Source organism: Hyla sarda, chromosome 4 (genome assembly GCF_029499605.1).
Source record: "Hyla sarda isolate aHylSar1 chromosome 4, aHylSar1.hap1, whole genome shotgun sequence".
Lineage (NCBI taxonomy): Eukaryota > Metazoa > Chordata > Amphibia > Anura > Hylidae > Hyla > Hyla sarda.
Window position 1 is genome coordinate 121327059 of NC_079192.1, and position 17395 is coordinate 121344453.

General features: G+C 41.1%; 1 protein-coding gene across 8 annotated transcripts in view; it reads left to right on the top strand.

Annotated features, from left to right (window-relative positions):
• WDR93 (WD repeat domain 93) overlaps positions 1–17395 on the top strand; it is a 63213-nt gene that overhangs the window by 23715 nt on the left and 22103 nt on the right. For 7 of the 8 annotated variants that reach the window (XR_008892439.1, XM_056571937.1, XM_056571936.1 and 4 more), the window contains exons 9-14: positions 3377–3444; positions 6134–6220; positions 10360–10494; positions 10585–10780; positions 12273–12333; positions 15816–15972. Coding sequence is in view for 6 of the 8 variants with exons in the window: in XM_056571937.1 (XP_056427912.1) it covers positions 3377–3444; positions 6134–6220; positions 10360–10494; positions 10585–10780; positions 12273–12333; positions 15816–15972 (704 nt within the window). In the remaining 2 variants the exon portion in view is untranslated. Of the gene's footprint in view, positions 1–3376; positions 3445–6133; positions 6221–10359; positions 10495–10584; positions 10781–12272; positions 12334–15243; positions 15390–15815; positions 15973–17395 lie in introns of all 8 variants that reach the window. The other variant, XR_008892440.1, reaches the window with a different exon arrangement.

The window sequence follows — 17395 nt, forward strand, 5'->3', positions numbered from 1 at the left end:
GCCAGAGTGTGACCGAAGGGGGTCCGTGTGTGTGACCGAAGATGCCAGATAGGTAAGTAATGATGCCGATAGCCTTGCTTACCCCCTGCAATGTACACAGAGGCAGTGATCCTGTTGGATACTTGGAACAAGCTAAGTATGCACCCCTTTGCTACCCCTATTCCCGCTCATTCCTTATTGCCTCCTTTTTTAATAACACATTGAGACCTCTCCCTGATAAGGATCTCACATGCTTCCTTTCTTCTCCCTGTCTCCAAACTAGGGAGATTTCTCCTGCAGGGTACATGGCAAAATAGTCAGCCATTACTTTTTCTATAGCCCTGACTTGGCAGCTGCATGGCCACCCCTGCTAATGGTGTAACTTTCATTGCCACGTGGTCTGCATGGTCACTGCTCCCCTGTGCCTCCTAAACGCTGGACTTTTTCTTTTGGCCCTTATATTGGTCTACCCGCTGAGTGGTACTAATCAAACAAGCTTTTTCCAAATGCAGTCCCTGTACTTCCCCTATCTGAGTAGGACCTTTTGGTGCAATTAATCCTTCTGGTCTCTCCCTTAACCAGGCAACCTCTTTATGTGGCGATGCTTTCTTTAAAAACCGCTGGGTTCAGTCTTGCAGCCTTAAAGGGGTATTCCAGGCCAAAACTTTTTTTTATATATCAACTGGCTCCGGAAAGTTAAACAGATTTGCAAATTACTTCTATTAAAAAATCTTAATCCTTCCAATAGTTATTAGCTTCTGAAGTTGAGTTGCTGTTTTCTGTCTAACTGCTCTCTGATGACTCACGTCCCGGGAGCTCTGCAGTTCCTATGGGGATATTCTCCCATCATGCACAGCTCCCGGGACATGACATCATCATTGAGCAGTTAGACAGAAAACTTCAGAAGCTAATAACTATTGGAAGGATTAAGATTTTTTAATAGAAGTAATTTACAAATCTATACTGTAGCGTATAGATGAGTAGTTCGGCACTGCTAATTTCTGAACCTGAAAGCGCGTGGACACTAAGTCGCTGTAGCGGAATGGGGATACGGTGGTGCTCGGACTCACGTAGAATATACCATCAGTGCATAAGAAGACAAAGAAAAGTCGGCACTCACCGGGTTTCCAATTCAGCAGATTTTATTGCACGTTGCTCACAGCCGTAGTACAATTCTAGGGGAGACGACGAATGGTACAAGGGGGGTACCACAGAGAGGCGACACCTGTGTTTCGCACTTAGTAGTGCTTCAACGGGCCTAACTCTTTACCGGAACATGTCATCTTCTTGTACAGGTGAGTTTAGTAATTGGACCTATCACCATCTAACACACCTTGTGACGTTAAAAGAAGGGGAGGAGGTTGCTTAGTTAAGCTTGTTCCTACTTAGATCTAGCTCATTGTTCAGACTGCCAGGACTAATATCGTAAAAAACACTCTTAGAAGCAAACTGAGACATCAACTTTAGACGCAACGGGAGTCTTAGGGCTTAATGATAAAGTTGATGTCTCAGTTTGCTTCTAAGAGTGTTTTTTTACGATACTAGTCCTGGCAGTCTGAACAATGAGCTAGATCTAAGTAGGAACAAGCTTAACTAAGCAACCTCCTCCCCTTCTTTTAACGTCACAAGGTGTGTTAGATGGTGATAGGTCCAATTACTAAACTCACCTGTATAAGAAGATGACATGTTCCGGTAAAGAGTTAGGCCCGTTGAAGCACTACTAAGTGCGAAACACAGGTGTCGCCTCTCTGTGGTACCCCCCTTGTACCATTCGTCGTCTCCCCTAGAATTGTACTACGGCTGTGAGCAACGTGCAATAAAATCTGCTGAATTGGAAACCCGGTGAGTGCCGACTTTTCTTTGTCTTCTTATGCACTAATTTACAAATCTGTTTAACTTTCCGGAGCCAGTTGATATATATATAAAAAAGGTTTTGCCTGGAATACCCCTTTAAATTTAAGGGTAGGCATGATTCTTTAGTTTCTTCCTTTGAAGTATCACTAACAAAGCACTCTCTCTGCCTTCAGGGTAGATATGCCATTTTCTTGTCTTCGCATTGTTGGCTTCTTCAGATTTTAAATTCTCTTTCATAGGCCCCCTCCTTGCTGCCTCTTTTTTCCAGGGTCCAGAGCTGGACTGTTTGTTCACTAGTTGACCACACCCTTTCTGGGGTCCATTTTCTCAGCCCTAAGAAATGTGTTTTGCAGACTTGCCATTCACTCATGTTATGTCTGCAATAGCTGCAGGCTCCAGCCCTGTCAATTTGGCCTATGTGATTGGCTTCTAGGCTTTTTTTCTTGGGATTGTCCTCATGCCCCGAGCCTCATCCTGTCTATCGGATTTCAGAATTTCATAGTCTGACTGGAATAAGTGAGGATGGTGGTTGAGCCATCAGGATTTCCTGAGCTCTGCGTTCGATTCTCTACAGCCCCCCAAGTTCCCAGGTTGCACTGGATACATTGAATTTTCAGGTATCTCCCTGGTTGTACTTACCATGGTCATGACAGATCTCCTGTTCTTTTTAGGGACAGTCTCCAAAAATAAAATAAATAAATAAAAACCTTTCTATTCACTTGCACACCTGCCCTTTTTTTTATCTAGAGGGATAATCCTCCTGGCCAGGGTATTCCACCATGACCTCTTCCTAGGTATCCTTCCCCTGGGAGGTCTTCCCCTGCTCTTAGTGCCTCTTTTTCTCACTTTATCAGGTGATTTACTCTCTGCTTCACATAATGATGCTCTTCTTCCTCTCCAATGGGGCAGCCTTGCCATAACTGACACTCTCCTTCTTGGGTTTTTTCCTACCATACTATTTTGGACATGTGCCTGTCTCCTCATGGTGACCCGGCGCTCAGACTTGACCAAGACCCTGTTGTAGGCTTAGATTAACTTTTTTCAGCAGCCCACATCTTACATATTCCTCCTAGAATTAAATATGTTTTTTTAATTTTTTTTATTGTAACCACCACTCCCTTTGCAGTAGTCTTATGTGTGTGAGCTTCTCTCTCTGAATTCTGGGCAGGTGGTCTTTTGGTGCTTGCTTCTGCATCCTATTGGAGTTTCAGTTGGCATTTTGTTTGCTGTTCTTTATCTGGTTCCGTTTCCTTTTCCCATGCCAGGGAATGTCCTTTACACCATCTTGGATGTTCAACTTCTTCAGTCCAACCTCCCTCGTTTCTCCCCCAATGTTTGTAGAAGGGGTATAGCCTGTGCAGGAAGAGTTTACACTTTCTTACTTATTGTCGCCTCCTAGTGAGAAAAGGATTTTATTAGAAAGAACAAAAAACTAAACAAAACATTTTTGTGTACTAATATATAGTAGCTAATGTGGAATGTATTAAATGTAGAATCCTGCACTTACTACTTGCCACTAGTGTTAAAAAATCTTTTTTCTTAGGTACACTAAGTTTCATTTTGTCCAGCATAATAAAATGATGCATAGAGATTCGGAGCCGATGAATGCAGGTAAGCTTGCAATATTATTTGTATATGTATTATATTAAGGTGGATCTGTCATTTCTCCTATCCTAACCTGTCTGAGGACAGCATAGGGCTAATGGTGGGATGCTCAGAGATATTTACTTCTGTTTGTTTCAGTATTTCCATGTGTAAACTTTTAAATGCTGCCAAATTTATTAAAGAGCTACTCCAACAAGCCATGCAGGTTTGGAGGGTGACTGAAAGTCTCCATTCTTTCACTAGCATCACCTCATATCATCCCCTCTAGCACAACGCAAGTTTTCCTCATCTTATGGGTTCAATAGATTCGCAGTTTTGGATAATGGCTGGGGTGCAGACTTTAGAACATGTCTATGACGATAGTGTCCTGTAGTCCTTTTTACAACTTCACATGGAATCCAGTATACCTAGGAAGGGCTTTCTTAGACAACTGAGGTACGCACTTAATGGGCAATTTCCATCAGCTAGATCTTCCATCTCGGACTATCCATTGATATGGGTTTAAAAATCAGTGAGTTCAAAGGGTCCATTCTATTTACTCACCTCATCCAAGCCAAGATTTCTATATCTCCCTTACCATCTGAACCATACTGGAAGTCCTATATACCTTCCCTGAAAGGTGATGATTGAGAGAACATGATGTCCTCACATACCTTTGTTTCACTTGCTGTAATAACAAATTAATCCAACTATTCCTTTATTAATTCTAGCTATAAAAGCCTCATTAGACCACATAAAATGGGGTTTTCAGCATTAAATGCTTGCCATTCTTACTACTTCTTGCTCTCCTCTTGACACAAAGAGGGGCCCACTCAGCTAAGGAGTACTGTGTCAAACTGGAAAGAACTACACAACTTCCTCCAAGACAACAGCTGTTACTGGAAGCCTTGAGACTTTTAAAGGCAATTTATTATCAGCATCAGCCAAACTAACCTGTTGGTACAGACTTATATTGCGGGTGATGCTGATTACAATGGTCTTTACCATTTTTTTATTTGTGTCTCCATTGCTTTGCTGTGCCTGAAAATGTTACTATGTAAATAAGGTGTCTTGGTGCATTCTGGGCATTTACTAGGCCAGAGTGCACCATCTGGCTCACATCTTTCATGTTAATACCCTTTTCATGCATATTCACGTTCCTGTGAGATCTTTCTTGCGAGCAGAGAGATCTTATATACTGTTGTTAGTGATAACCGCATGCACATTAAAATGTAAACGTTTAAATTACACAAGTCGCCAAATGGTACCGACCTGTGATCTTATGTATTTACAGAAGAGTCAAACAGATAATAGAATAGAGGGGTGAAGATATTAAAGGGGTATGTATTCCAGGCCAAAACTTTTTTTATATATCAACTGGCTCCGGAAAGTTAAACAAATTTGTAAATTACTTCTATTAAAAAATCTTAATCCTTCCAATAGTTATTAACTTCTGAAGTTGAGTTGTGGTTTTCTGTCTAACTGCTCTCTGATGACTCATGTCCTGGGAGCTGTGCAGTTCCTATGGGGATATTCTCCCTTCATGCACAGCTCCCGGGACGTGACATCATCATTGAGCAGTTAGACAGAAAAATTCAGAAGCTAATAACTATTGGAAGGATTAAGATTTTTTAATAGAAGTAATTTACAAATCCGTTTAACTTTCCAGAGCCAGTTGATATATATAAAAAAAAGGTTTTGCCTGGAATACCCCTTTAACCCCTTAAGGACGCAGGACGTAAATGTACGTCCTGGTGCGGTGGTACTTAACGCACCAGGACGTACATTTACGCCTTAAGCATAACCGCGGGCATCGGAGCGATGCCCGTGTCATGCGCGGCTGATCCCGGCTGCTGATCGCGGGCGTCCGCCATTAACCCCTCAGGAGCCGGGATCAATACTGTATTGATCCCGGCATCTGCGGCAGTACGCGATTTGAATGAATGATCGGATCGCCCGCAGCGCTGCTGCGGGGATCCGATCATTCATAATGCCGCACGGAGGTCCCCTCTCCTTCCTCCGTACATTTTATTTAAAAAAAATTATAAAAAATGTATTAAAAGTTTTTTATATGCAAATGTGGTATCAAAAAAACCCATAAATTTTTACCATAAATTGTACGGCGTGAAAACGAAACCTTCCAAAATTAGCAAAATTGCGTTTTTCGTTTTAATTTCCCCACAAAAATAGAGTTTTTTGGTTGCGCCATACATTTTATGATATAATAAATGATGTCATTACAAAGGACAACTGGTCGCGCAAAAAACAAGCCCTCATACTAGTCTGTGGATGAAAATATAAAAGAGTTATGATTTTTAGAAGGCGAGGAGGAAAAAATGAAAACGTAAAAATTAAATTGTCTGAGTCCTTAAGGCCAAAATGGGCTGAGTCCTTAAGGGGTTAAGTTGCAGTATTAAACACAAGCTATGTGATAGTTGTGTATCTTATTAGTGGTTTATTACTTTTGGGCTGCCCTTACAGTTTGATATTCTTTTTCTATATCTATGATTGTCTTGTAATCTAGAATATATGATAATTGGCTTCTCCCAGGTCCAAGGAGTTTTACTCGATTATACAGAGTATTATTTTGGTGTGTAAACATCACTCATGGCCACTAGATGGTGGCACCTCCTAAATTAAATATTTAGACTATGGAATACAGGGTAATGAATATACTGATCATCGGTCTGTTCCTAAGTGTTATTTCTTTCTGTAGCTATACCTAATGCCATAATTGTGCATTGGGATTCATGCCAAAATCATCTCATGTACCTCCTGGGCAAACAGACAAAGGACAAAACAGGTAAATACTCAAATTAAGGTAAATACATTTCTGTATTCATTATAAGTAAAATGTAAAGTTAAATCTTATTAGTCTGGCAGAATCATTTGTAACTATGCAATACTGAATGTTGTCTTATGTTCATAGCCAGCTGTATATACTATTCCTGTTTTGGTTAGACTTGGTTTCCACACAGGTTTTTTCTGGCATTTTTGGGAAAACAACCACTTCAGTTTTTGAGCCAAAGTCAGAAGTGTATTCAAAAGGCATGGGAAATATAAGACAAGGACCTAAACTTCTCCTTCCTACTGGATGTTTTAAAAAAAAAAAAATGCCAGAAAAAAACCTGTGTGGAAACCTAGCCTTACAAAGGCAAAAACCTGAGCTAAGTATATTGCACAACCAAACAATACAATAGACTACAATTACTGCACATAAAAAACCTGTGAGATGCCGCAAAAAAAAAAAAAAAAACAACAACTAAACTGTTGTGTTACTCAGTACTTAATCGTGATCATGTACATATTATTTTTATGTATCTACCACTGATATTTCACAAAAAATAGCATATTACAGCTGCCCAATGCCTTTTTCATCTTCCCCAAAGCGAAGGGGTGTGTCCATCTCTTGCCTGTACTGTGATGACTCCTCTCCCTACCTTACTCTGCTGACTAACTGCTCTCAGGAGTGAGCCTGGCAGTCCTGCTCTATAACCCTTTCTCCTCTGGTTTTATGCTGTACACACACACACACACACACACACACCATGATTATTGGAGATTGCCTGTACTCTACCACCTAAAACAATATGTTGAGTGTATAACTTACAACTTCCTAAATAGTGCAAATGTTTAGTGCTAAAATACAGTGGTTTTTAATGCATACATTTTCTGTTCCTATGTCATTCACGTGTGTCATCCTTTGGCAGTCCTGTTTGGATAACTAGTTTTACAGCAGTGTTGTCTTCAGCTGTGTGCCTACCACTTTTCAAAACTAAAACTCCCAGCATGCCCAGATATGCTTTGACTGTCCAGGCATGCTTGGAGTTGTAGTTTAGCAACAGCTGGAGGCACATGATTGGTAAAACTCAGTGTTAGAGCAGTGTTGCTGCAGGCTGTGTTCCTCCTTCAGCCTTGTCAATCAGCCATCTCATGTCCATGACCCTTGGACACGCTCATGCTGCTGTGGGACTCAATAGTGTCCCAGGAGGTATAAGGACCCCTAGTGGTGGGATTTTCAAAGGCGGTTTTATTTAACCCCTTTACTCAATAGCCTGTTTTAACCTTAAAGGAAAACTGTCACATATTTTCTCCCACACTATCCACCGGTATTGGTGGATAGTGTGGGAGACGCTGATTAAAACGAGCCCTACCTTGGTCTGATCCGCGCCGCCGTTGGCCGCACTTGTAGTTCTAAACTCTGTACAGTGTTTGGATAACTAGTTTTACAGCAGTGTTGTCTTCAGCTGTGTGCCTACCACTTTTCAAAACTAAAACTCCCAGCATGCCCAGATATGCTTTGACTGTCCAGGCATGCTTGGAGTTGTAGTTTAGCAACAGCTGGAGGCACATGATTGGTAAAACTCAGTGTTAGAGCAGTGTTGCTGCAGGCTGTGTTCCTCCTTCAGCCTTGTCAATCAGCCATCTCATGTCCATGACCCTTGGACACGCTCATGCTGCTGTGGGACTCAATAGTGTCCCAGGAGGTATAAGGACCCCTAGTGGTGGGATTTTCAAAGGCAGTTTTATTTAACCCCTTTACTCAATAGCCTGTTTTAACCTTAAAGGAAAACTGTCACATATTTTCTCCCACACTATCCACCGGTATTGGTGGATAGTGTGGGAGACGCTGATTAAAACGAGCCCTACCTTGGTCTGATCCGCGCCGCCGTTGGCCGCACTTGTGTATATCCGGCTGTAACTGGCAAAGGCGGCGCTTCTGCGGGCTAACTGACACTGACGTCAGCGCCGCTCATGAATATTCATTCCTCCTGTTCTCCCTCTCTTCGCCGCTCCTAACCAGAGGGAGGGATAAATATTCATGAGCGGCGCTGACGTCAGTGTCAGTTAGCCCGCAGAAGCCTCGCCTGTGCCAGTTACAGCAGGATATACACATCTGTACTCCATTGAATTATGCCTATGTCTGTCATAGACATAGGATAGATCAGTCACTACCTTAGGTAAAGACTGATCTGTTGCCATCGGAGGCTACTGTCAATCCTCCGGTTGCCATTGCAACCATCGGTGCTCTGCTTTCACTTTGCAGAGCGCCGATCGGTGACAGAGGGAGCTCCCTCCCTCTGTTACCCTAATAGACGCTGCGGTCACAGTGACCACAGCGTCTGCAGGGTTAATTCAGGATCATAGCGGCCCGCGGGTGGACTCCTCCGATGAGGCCCCCTCACCACCGATCGCTTTACTGTGTGGGAGGAGGAGAGTGGGAAGGAGGAGACCCCCGCCAGATCCCTGCTATTCGTCCGTCTGTACTGATGGACCAATAGCAGCGATCGCCGGCCGGGGACCGCTGTGATTGGTCCCTGGCTGGCTTCAGGGAGGCTCGGCTATGCAGCACATCCGAGCTCAATAAACTATCACAGCGCCCGGCGGCGCTGTGACATTTTACTCTCATCAGGTACATGTTTGTGGTGTTGCAGGAAGTCATCCCTAATCACCATGTACATGTACCTGATTTTGCGGGAAGGGGGTCAATAAAATGTGAATTTTTTATTTATTTGTATGTTTATTTATCTTTTCCTTATTCCTCCCAACCCTCCCACTTCACCGGATGGAGAAAAAAAGAAAAAAAAAGGGAAACACACCTAGCATTAATACCTTACATAAATCAATTTGTGGCCAAATTCCCCATACTTTTTGGAACTTCACTATGTGATTTTTTTTTTTTTTTTTTTTTAAAGAAGTATATTAGAAAAACTATTGTTTTGCCAAGATGTACGACATATAAAAAGCTGTATCTGACAGTGCCCATTTAAGAGAAAAGGTAAAATCAGTATTTGGAAGAACATATCCCATAAACCTCACAACTAAAACCCATGTATGAATTCAGGTTGCTGTGACAAGTATTTGTGCACATGCCAGCCTAGCAGAATTTTCAAACTATGAAGTCCTGGCTATAAGGATTCTACCTAAAACGGAAAGTTTTTTTTCTTGATGATATGGATATAATGTGCTTATTGGCAAGCTGGGTCAAGCCAATTGGATTGATGTCAGCGTTTGCACCAATGCAGTTATATATACAGTGGTCCCTCAACATACGATGGTAATTCGTTCCAAACGACCCATCATTTGTCGAATACATCGTATGTTGAGGGATTCGTGCAATGTAAAGTATAGGATATTATACTCACCTGTCCCCACCGCTCCGGACCGCGTCCTCACCACTCCCGATGCTGTCCCAGGGGCTCCCGATGCTGTCCCGCTGCTCCGGCGTCTTCTTCGGGATCCTCCGGCTTCTTCTGCATCTTCTCCGGTGTTCGGGCCTCGCTTTCTGGTGACGTTATTACGTTGCGGCGCCGGGACGGCGTGGGCAGCGATGTAATAACGGTGCCGGAAAGCGAGGCCCGGACCCCGGAGAAGCTGCAGAATGCGCCGGAGGATCGCGAAGTGGACCCGGAGCAGCGGGGATAGGTAAGTGAACCTGTCCGGGATGCTTAAACTGCTATCCGACAGCAGCTTAAGCATTTTGCGCTGTCGGATAGTAGTTAATGCGATGGCCCCGACATATAAAAGCATTGTATGTCGATGCTGACATCGACATGCGATGGCCTCTGAGAGGCCATCATATGTCGATTTGATCATATGTCGGGGCCATCGCATGTCGGGGGGTTACTGTATTGTTCTATATTTTTTATATTTGCTTTGGGTGAAACCTATACTACAGTTCCTAAAATGGACAGCAGAATTCAGCAGAGAGCACTGTGGTCATGACATCTGAGAAATCTAAAAAGTAAAGCATTTCCTCTGTAGTAATTAACCCCTAAAAAGTACTGGAAGGATTAAGATTTTTTTATAGAAGTAATTTACAAATCTGTTTAACTTTCTGGCACCAGTTGATTAAAAAAAAAAAAAAAAAAAAAAAAAAGTTTTCCACTGCAGTACCCTTTAAATTGCTACATGTTTTCATGATATCATTTTGTTTTATAGATGGTGATATAAAACCTGATGTAGTGTGGCCATGTGCAGCTCCTATAAGAATCTCAGCAGTCAGTTCTTGCTCCGCATACTTTGCTTTTGGCCTTGAAGATGAAACACTTTCACTTTGGGATATGAAGTATTCTGGTGGGTGCCTATGCTTGTCTGTCGCATGTTCTTTATGTTATTTGACTCGTATTGTTATACTTTTATGTTGGGAACATTCTTCTCTCCCAGGATTTCCAATGGGTGTTGTTGTCCTGCCAGAGGGAAAATCCATTGATAATATTCATTTCTTGGAGCATGTCACTTCTAATGGAGATCCTCCAGCTGTACCCAGAGCCCAGGTGCTGGTGTGGTGTACTGATAAGTCTCTCTACCTTGTGACTGTGGCAGGGGGAAAGGAGTCCAGCCTTGTTCTTCTCCATGACAGGTGAGACTTCCCCAACTAGATTACTGTTCTGGTCTATAAATGCAATATATTATTCCTGTGAATGGTACAGTGAGCCAATGCTACACTATGACCATACATGCATGTTCAAAGCTACAGAATCTGTCCAACCTTTTACCTTTAGCATTGGGCAAAGTTTACACATTGTGAATTGAAAACAAAGATACTGCAGTAAAATAGATACAAAAAGTGCACACATAAAATAGATATAAAAAGCTGCAACAATTCCAACACTGGAATAACTGCAGTTTTTTAAAACAATGCGTGCACTGACGGCTAAATATATATATTGCCTCTTTTTATAACTGTTGTACTGCAGTATTTGTGTTTTCATTTTAACAATGTGTGAACCAAGCCTTAGTCCATTATTAAAGGGGTATTCCAGAAAAAAAACTTTTTTTATATATCAACTGGTCCAGAAAATTAAACAGATTTGTAAATGACTTCTATTAAAAAATCTTAATCCTTTCAACAATTGTCAGCTGCTGAAGTTGAATTGGTCTTTTCTGTCTGGCAACAGTGCTCGATGCTGACATCTCTGCTTGTCTCGGGAACTGCACAGAGTAGAAGAGGTTTGCTATGGGGATTTGCTTCTACTCTGGACAGTTCCCGAGACACGTGTCATCAGAGAGTACTTAGACAGAAAAGAACAATTCAACTTCAGCAACTCATAAATACTGAAAGGATTAAGATTTTTTAATAGAAGTAATAAACAAATCTGTTTACCTTTCTGGAGCCAGTTGATATATATAAAAAGTTTTTTTCCTGGATAACCCCTTTAAGGGGGTACTACCGTGCTGACAACTTATCCCCTATCTAAAGGATAGGGGATAAGTTGCCTGATCGCGCGGGGTCCCGCCGCTGGGGACCCCTGCGATCTCGCACGCAGCACCCCGCTCTCATCAGGCCTCATCACGAACATCCGCTCCGGGTCTGATGACAGGACCGATCACGGGCTGGAGTATGTCTCGCTCCCTGCCATAGACTTGCATTGAGGGGCGGAGCGTGACGTCACACGTCACCGACCCCGTCATCAGACCCGGAGCGGATGTTCGTGATGAGGCCTGATGAGAGCGGGGTGCTGCGTGCGAGATTGCGGGGGTCCCCAGCGGCGGGACCCCACGTGATCAGGCAACTTATCCCCTATCCTTTAGATAGGGGATAAGTTGTCAGTATGATAGTACCCCTTTAAGTCTACTAGTTGTTGATAAGTTGATTACGTTTTATTTAATAATTACTGGTTGTGTGGTTGCTTCTAGCTCATTTTATAATGTATTCTATGGGAACAATGCATGACATTGTGCATTACATTATTATTATTATTATTCCTGAAAAGGGGGTCACCTTTTATATTTTAATACTAGTAGGTTATTGAGAAAACATAATGGAGTTAATCTGGACCGTATATAGGAGTGTAGAATATATATGTACAGCTAATACAGCATCTTCCACTCTTGTCTTTTCTTTTTCATAGTGCCGGCTCTTCTGATGAACGGATAAGTGCAGTGGCCCCAGTCCCCTCACTTCCTAATAGTGTGAGTTTTACTTTATTACCTCTAATCTGTCATCTGAAGTTATGCACACATCCATGTGTTTATCTGATCTTTGTGCCTAGGATCTCACATTACTTCACCATGGATTCTGTGTTTCTGTCTTTTTCTGTTACTGCCCCTACCCCATCAATATTGTCTTAGTATTCCACCCATGTTTGCTTATATCTCACATGGAATGTGACGGAATCTGGTCTTCTTCCTATGTTTACCTATGAATTTCAATAAATATTGGTATTTACCTTTGTGCTTTGTAAACCTGAATGTCATATTCTGATGTTTTTCCATTTTATCTGATTCATTTCCCATCCTCAATCGATATCTGAATGTCATATCCCTGGGCTTCATGTTTAACTGTATCCCATGTATGTTTCTTCCAATACATACCAGCTTCCTATACCATTGTAACCTGTGTCCATAAATTTATACTCGGTCTAATGCATTAATACTACTATTGATATAAGTGGGACAGTACCCATAGGGATAGTTGGTCAGTTGGTTCCTATGGGCAATTTCCCCACTTTTTTTTACTATTAAATAAATAAGGTCTAGTGTGTAAATGTATTGTGCTTGTGTATGGACAGGCAATATGCTTCCGCAGTGTTTGACCCTGTGCCCTTGCAGCATTGGTTCCAAATCTGACCATGCACAATATAAGAGTATTTGTGTCTGTGTCTTTTTGTATGCATGTGTTTGCTGGGAGTATATATTTGATACACACTGAGAGATTAATAGACTTCCTATGAAATTGTCCCTAGATTGTGTTTAATAGGGAAATCTCTTACATCAGACTCAATGGGTTCATAATGTGAAGACAGTTCCTACAGGCTATGTTCTGACAGTTTTTCTAAGCAACATGAAATACATTATACATAAATATAATTAAGTTAAAAATAATTGATGGCCTTATCCACAAGATAGGCCATCAATGGCCGCTTGGCTGTATGTCTTAACTACGGTGCCCAGATGTAAACCGTGTGTGGAGCCGAAAACTTTGGTTCTGTACAGTGTGTAGTGGCCATACTGGGTCACTGCAGCGAAGTTTCCATTGAAGTGAATGGGAGTTGCACTACAATAACCGGACCCACCACACTATGGAGCCAAGGCTTCCAGTTCTGAGGTATTTAAACTCAGGCACCACGACTGTCTCTTAACAGGTGATCAGCAGGGGTGTTGGGTGTCAGAACTTCCCTGTTCAGCTATTAACGCCCTATTTTGTGGATAAGCTTTAAAGGGGTATTCCAGGGAAAAAACTTTTTGTTTTATATCAACTGGCTCCAGAAAGTTAAACAGATTTGTAAATTACTTCCATTAACAAATCTTAATCCCTCCAATAATTATTAGCTGCTGAAGTTGAGTTGTGCTCTCTGTTGACATCTCTGCTTGTCTCGGGAACTGGACAGAGTAGAAGAAGTTTGCTATGGGGATTTGCTTCTACTCTGGACAGTTCCCGAGACAGGTGTCATCAGAGAGCACTTAGATAGAAAAGAACAACTCAACTTCAGCAGCTCATAAGTACTGAAAGGAATAAGATTTTTTAATAGAAGTAATTTACTAATCTGTTTAACTTTCTGGACCCATGACATACATGTACGTCATGGGTCGGCTCCCATTCTATAACGCGGGGCCATGCCATACATGTTCGTCATAGTGGGTCAGGCTCGGCACCTAGCAACGGCGCTATTAACCCTTTAGACGCGGCATTCAAAGTTGATCACTGCATCTAAAGTGAAAGTTAATAAATGCCGGTTAGCTCAGGGGGCTGCGGGATCACCTCGGTGAAATCGCTGCATCCCGAACAGCTGTTGGACACGAGGAGGGTCCCCTACCTTCCTCCTCACTGTCCGATCGCCGAATGACTGCTCAGTGCCTGAGATCCAGGCATGAGCAGTCAAGCGGCAGAATCATTGAGCAATGTTATCCTATGGGAGAACAATGCTCAATGTAAAAGATCAGTATGTGCAGTGTTATAATTAATAAAAGTTAATAAAGATCATTTAACCCCTTCCCTAATAAAAGTAAGAATCACCCCCCTTTTCGCATAAAAAAAAAAAAAACAGTGTAAATAAAAATAAACATATGTGGTATCTCTGCATGCGTAAATGTCCGAATTATAAAAATATATCATTAATTAAACCGCACGGTTAATGGCGTACGCACAAAAAAATTCCAAAGTCCAAAATAGCGTATTTTTGGTCACTTTTTATATCATGAAAAAAATTAATAAAAAGCGATCAAAAAGTCCAATCAGTACAAAAATGGAACCGCTAAAAACTTCAGATCACAGTGCAAAAAATTAGCCCTCATACCGCCCCTACGCGGAAAAATAAAAAAAGTTATAGGGGTCAGAAAATGACAATTTTAAACGTATACATTTTCCTGCATGTAGTATGACAAAATCAAACCTATATAAGTAGGGAATCATTTTAATCGTATGGGCCTACAGAATAAAGGGAGTAAAATGTATTGCGTAGAAACGGAAGCCCCCAAAAGTTAAAACATTTTTTTTTTCTACAATTTTGTCGCACAATGATTATTTTTCTTCTGTTTCGCCGTAGATTTTTGGGTAAAATGACAGATGTCATTACAAAGTAGAATTGGTGGCGCAAAAAATAAGCCATCATATGGATTTTTAGGTGCAAAATTGAAAGAGTTATGGTTTTTTAAAGGTAAGGAGGAAAAATGAAAGTACAAAAATGGAACAACCCTGGGTCATGAAATTATTTTTCCCTGGAAAACCCATTTTTTCATTTTTATTGTTTATTGTTTCTGAAATGCAAACTAAAGCACCTTTCTAAATAGTCTTCATTAGACATTTCCTACCATTTAGCTGCTACTCAAAGAAAAATAGGGGTAAATTCGTCAGATGGGCTTTCTACTCCCTCTGTGTTATAGATAGCTTCATGCCTACATACCAGCTCAAACCGTGGACAGAGAGGGGACCTTGGAGGACAACTTACACAGACTGGAGAAACAGAGGAGAGCTCACAAAAGATAGTTTACGACAAAGAATTATATAGGCACTGTTATGTAAGAACAATGTAAGTATGGACAGAAAATAGAGCTCATACAGCACAGTGTAGAGGCTGTACAAGTAAAAGTAAGCAACATATTTAATGAAGACCTATGGAGAAAACATGTTCTGCACCATCATAACTTAAAATCAAGCATAAAAATTTGGCTTTTCAAATGTGTCCATAGCCTTTAGATAAAATGTGGCAGCATTAGATTTTGTACATTGGGGGAGATTGATCAAAACCTGTGCAAAGGAAAAGTTGTACAGTTGCCCATAGCAACCAATCAGCTCATTTCTTTCATTTTTAACAAGGCCTCTGCAAATTGAAAGAAGGGATCTGATTGGTTGCTATGGGCAACTTTTCCTTTGCACAGGTTTTGATAAATCTCCCCCATTATGTTTAAGATATATTACAATATGTCTATTGGCAATCTACCATTATATTTTCTAGGTGCTTATATTTTACCGCAGCGGAATGGTAAAGCTTATGGACGTTGGTGAACGACAACTGATTTGCCAGTTTGGTCTCCCTTTTCCCTATAAAGTAGCTTTTCCCTGGCAACCAGTGTATGTTCTTGATGCAGTAAACCACTGTCTTTTTCTTAAAGGTAGGTAATGGTCACAAACATTGGATAGCTTATACTTATAGTGCTGAAATTTCATTTTTATAGAACATTCTTGTATTTTTCTCTGTTCCTTATTCACTTAGATATAAGATTATGGTTTTAAAGTGGGGCTGTCCAGGATTGGAAAAACATAATTGTTTTCTTTCAGAAACAGTGCCACACTTGTTCAAAAGTTGTATGTGGTATTGCAGCTGAACCCTATTCACTTCAATGAAGCTTGAGCTGCAATAAAAGGCACCACCTGTGGACAGATGTCGTACTGTTTTTAGAAGAAATACTATATTTTTCTAATCCTGGGTAGCAACGCATTTAAAGACTCTATTTTGAGTCCTCTTATTACTGTAGAGAATGACATTGACTTTTATTAACATACCAAGTCTAGTGTCACGTTCAAAATGACTTCTTATTTTACCTTTGTATAACACATTTCTATAGTTAAGAAATATGATTTTCTTTCAAATGAAACCTTTTGAGCTTCATTTCAAAATTTCCCTAAGAGACTCATCCTGAATGTTTGCTTCAGTCTATACAATCACTCTGCACAATTACAGTCCCATGTTATCTTATGTACAAGGCAATTTACTCTGCACACATTCAGTACTAAAGAGAGTGCAAAAGATGTAATTTTATACACATTTTACAATGGTTGTTTATGCAGATGTTTTTATCACAACAGCTTCTGATATACAGGTTAAGACTAATGAATGTCATCACTTCAGTATTCATAAGTATCATAAATATGTATCATAAACAATAGTTCACACTGAGGAGATTCGGAGTGCACCCTTTGCCGATTGAATCAGTCAGCACTAGGACCACAAAGACATTATCGTATCATAGACCGCAATATATTCGGGGCATATTCTGCCTAAAGAATGAAAATCCGTAGTGTGGACTGTGCACCTGAATTCCATTGACAGCAATGGGATTCTGCAGCATCAAAATTTCTAAGCGCAATTTCTAAGTGGAAGTTTTATATTTTATTCTACTGCTTACATAACAAAATGTGTAAAAGTGATGGGTATGAAGACTATCTAAATGTGTCGTATATGTATTTTAAAAGTGTTTTGAGAATAGCGATGTCAAATATGTGCAAAGTAATTCATGGTTCTGTCAATGAACTGCAGCTCTCCAGTGCCAGCAGCACTCATGCAGCCCCAGACCATGACACTCCCACCACCATGCTTGACTGTAGGTAGCATACTTGTCTTTGTACTCCTCACCTGGTTGCCGCCACACACACTTGACATCATCTGAACTAAATAAGTTTATCTTGGTTTCATTGGACTACAGGATATGGTTCCAGTAATCCATGTCCTTAGTCTGCTTGTCTTCAGCAAACTGTTTGTGGGATTTCTTGTGGTTCAGCCCAATTTGATGCAGTGTGTGGGGTATAGTCAGCCAG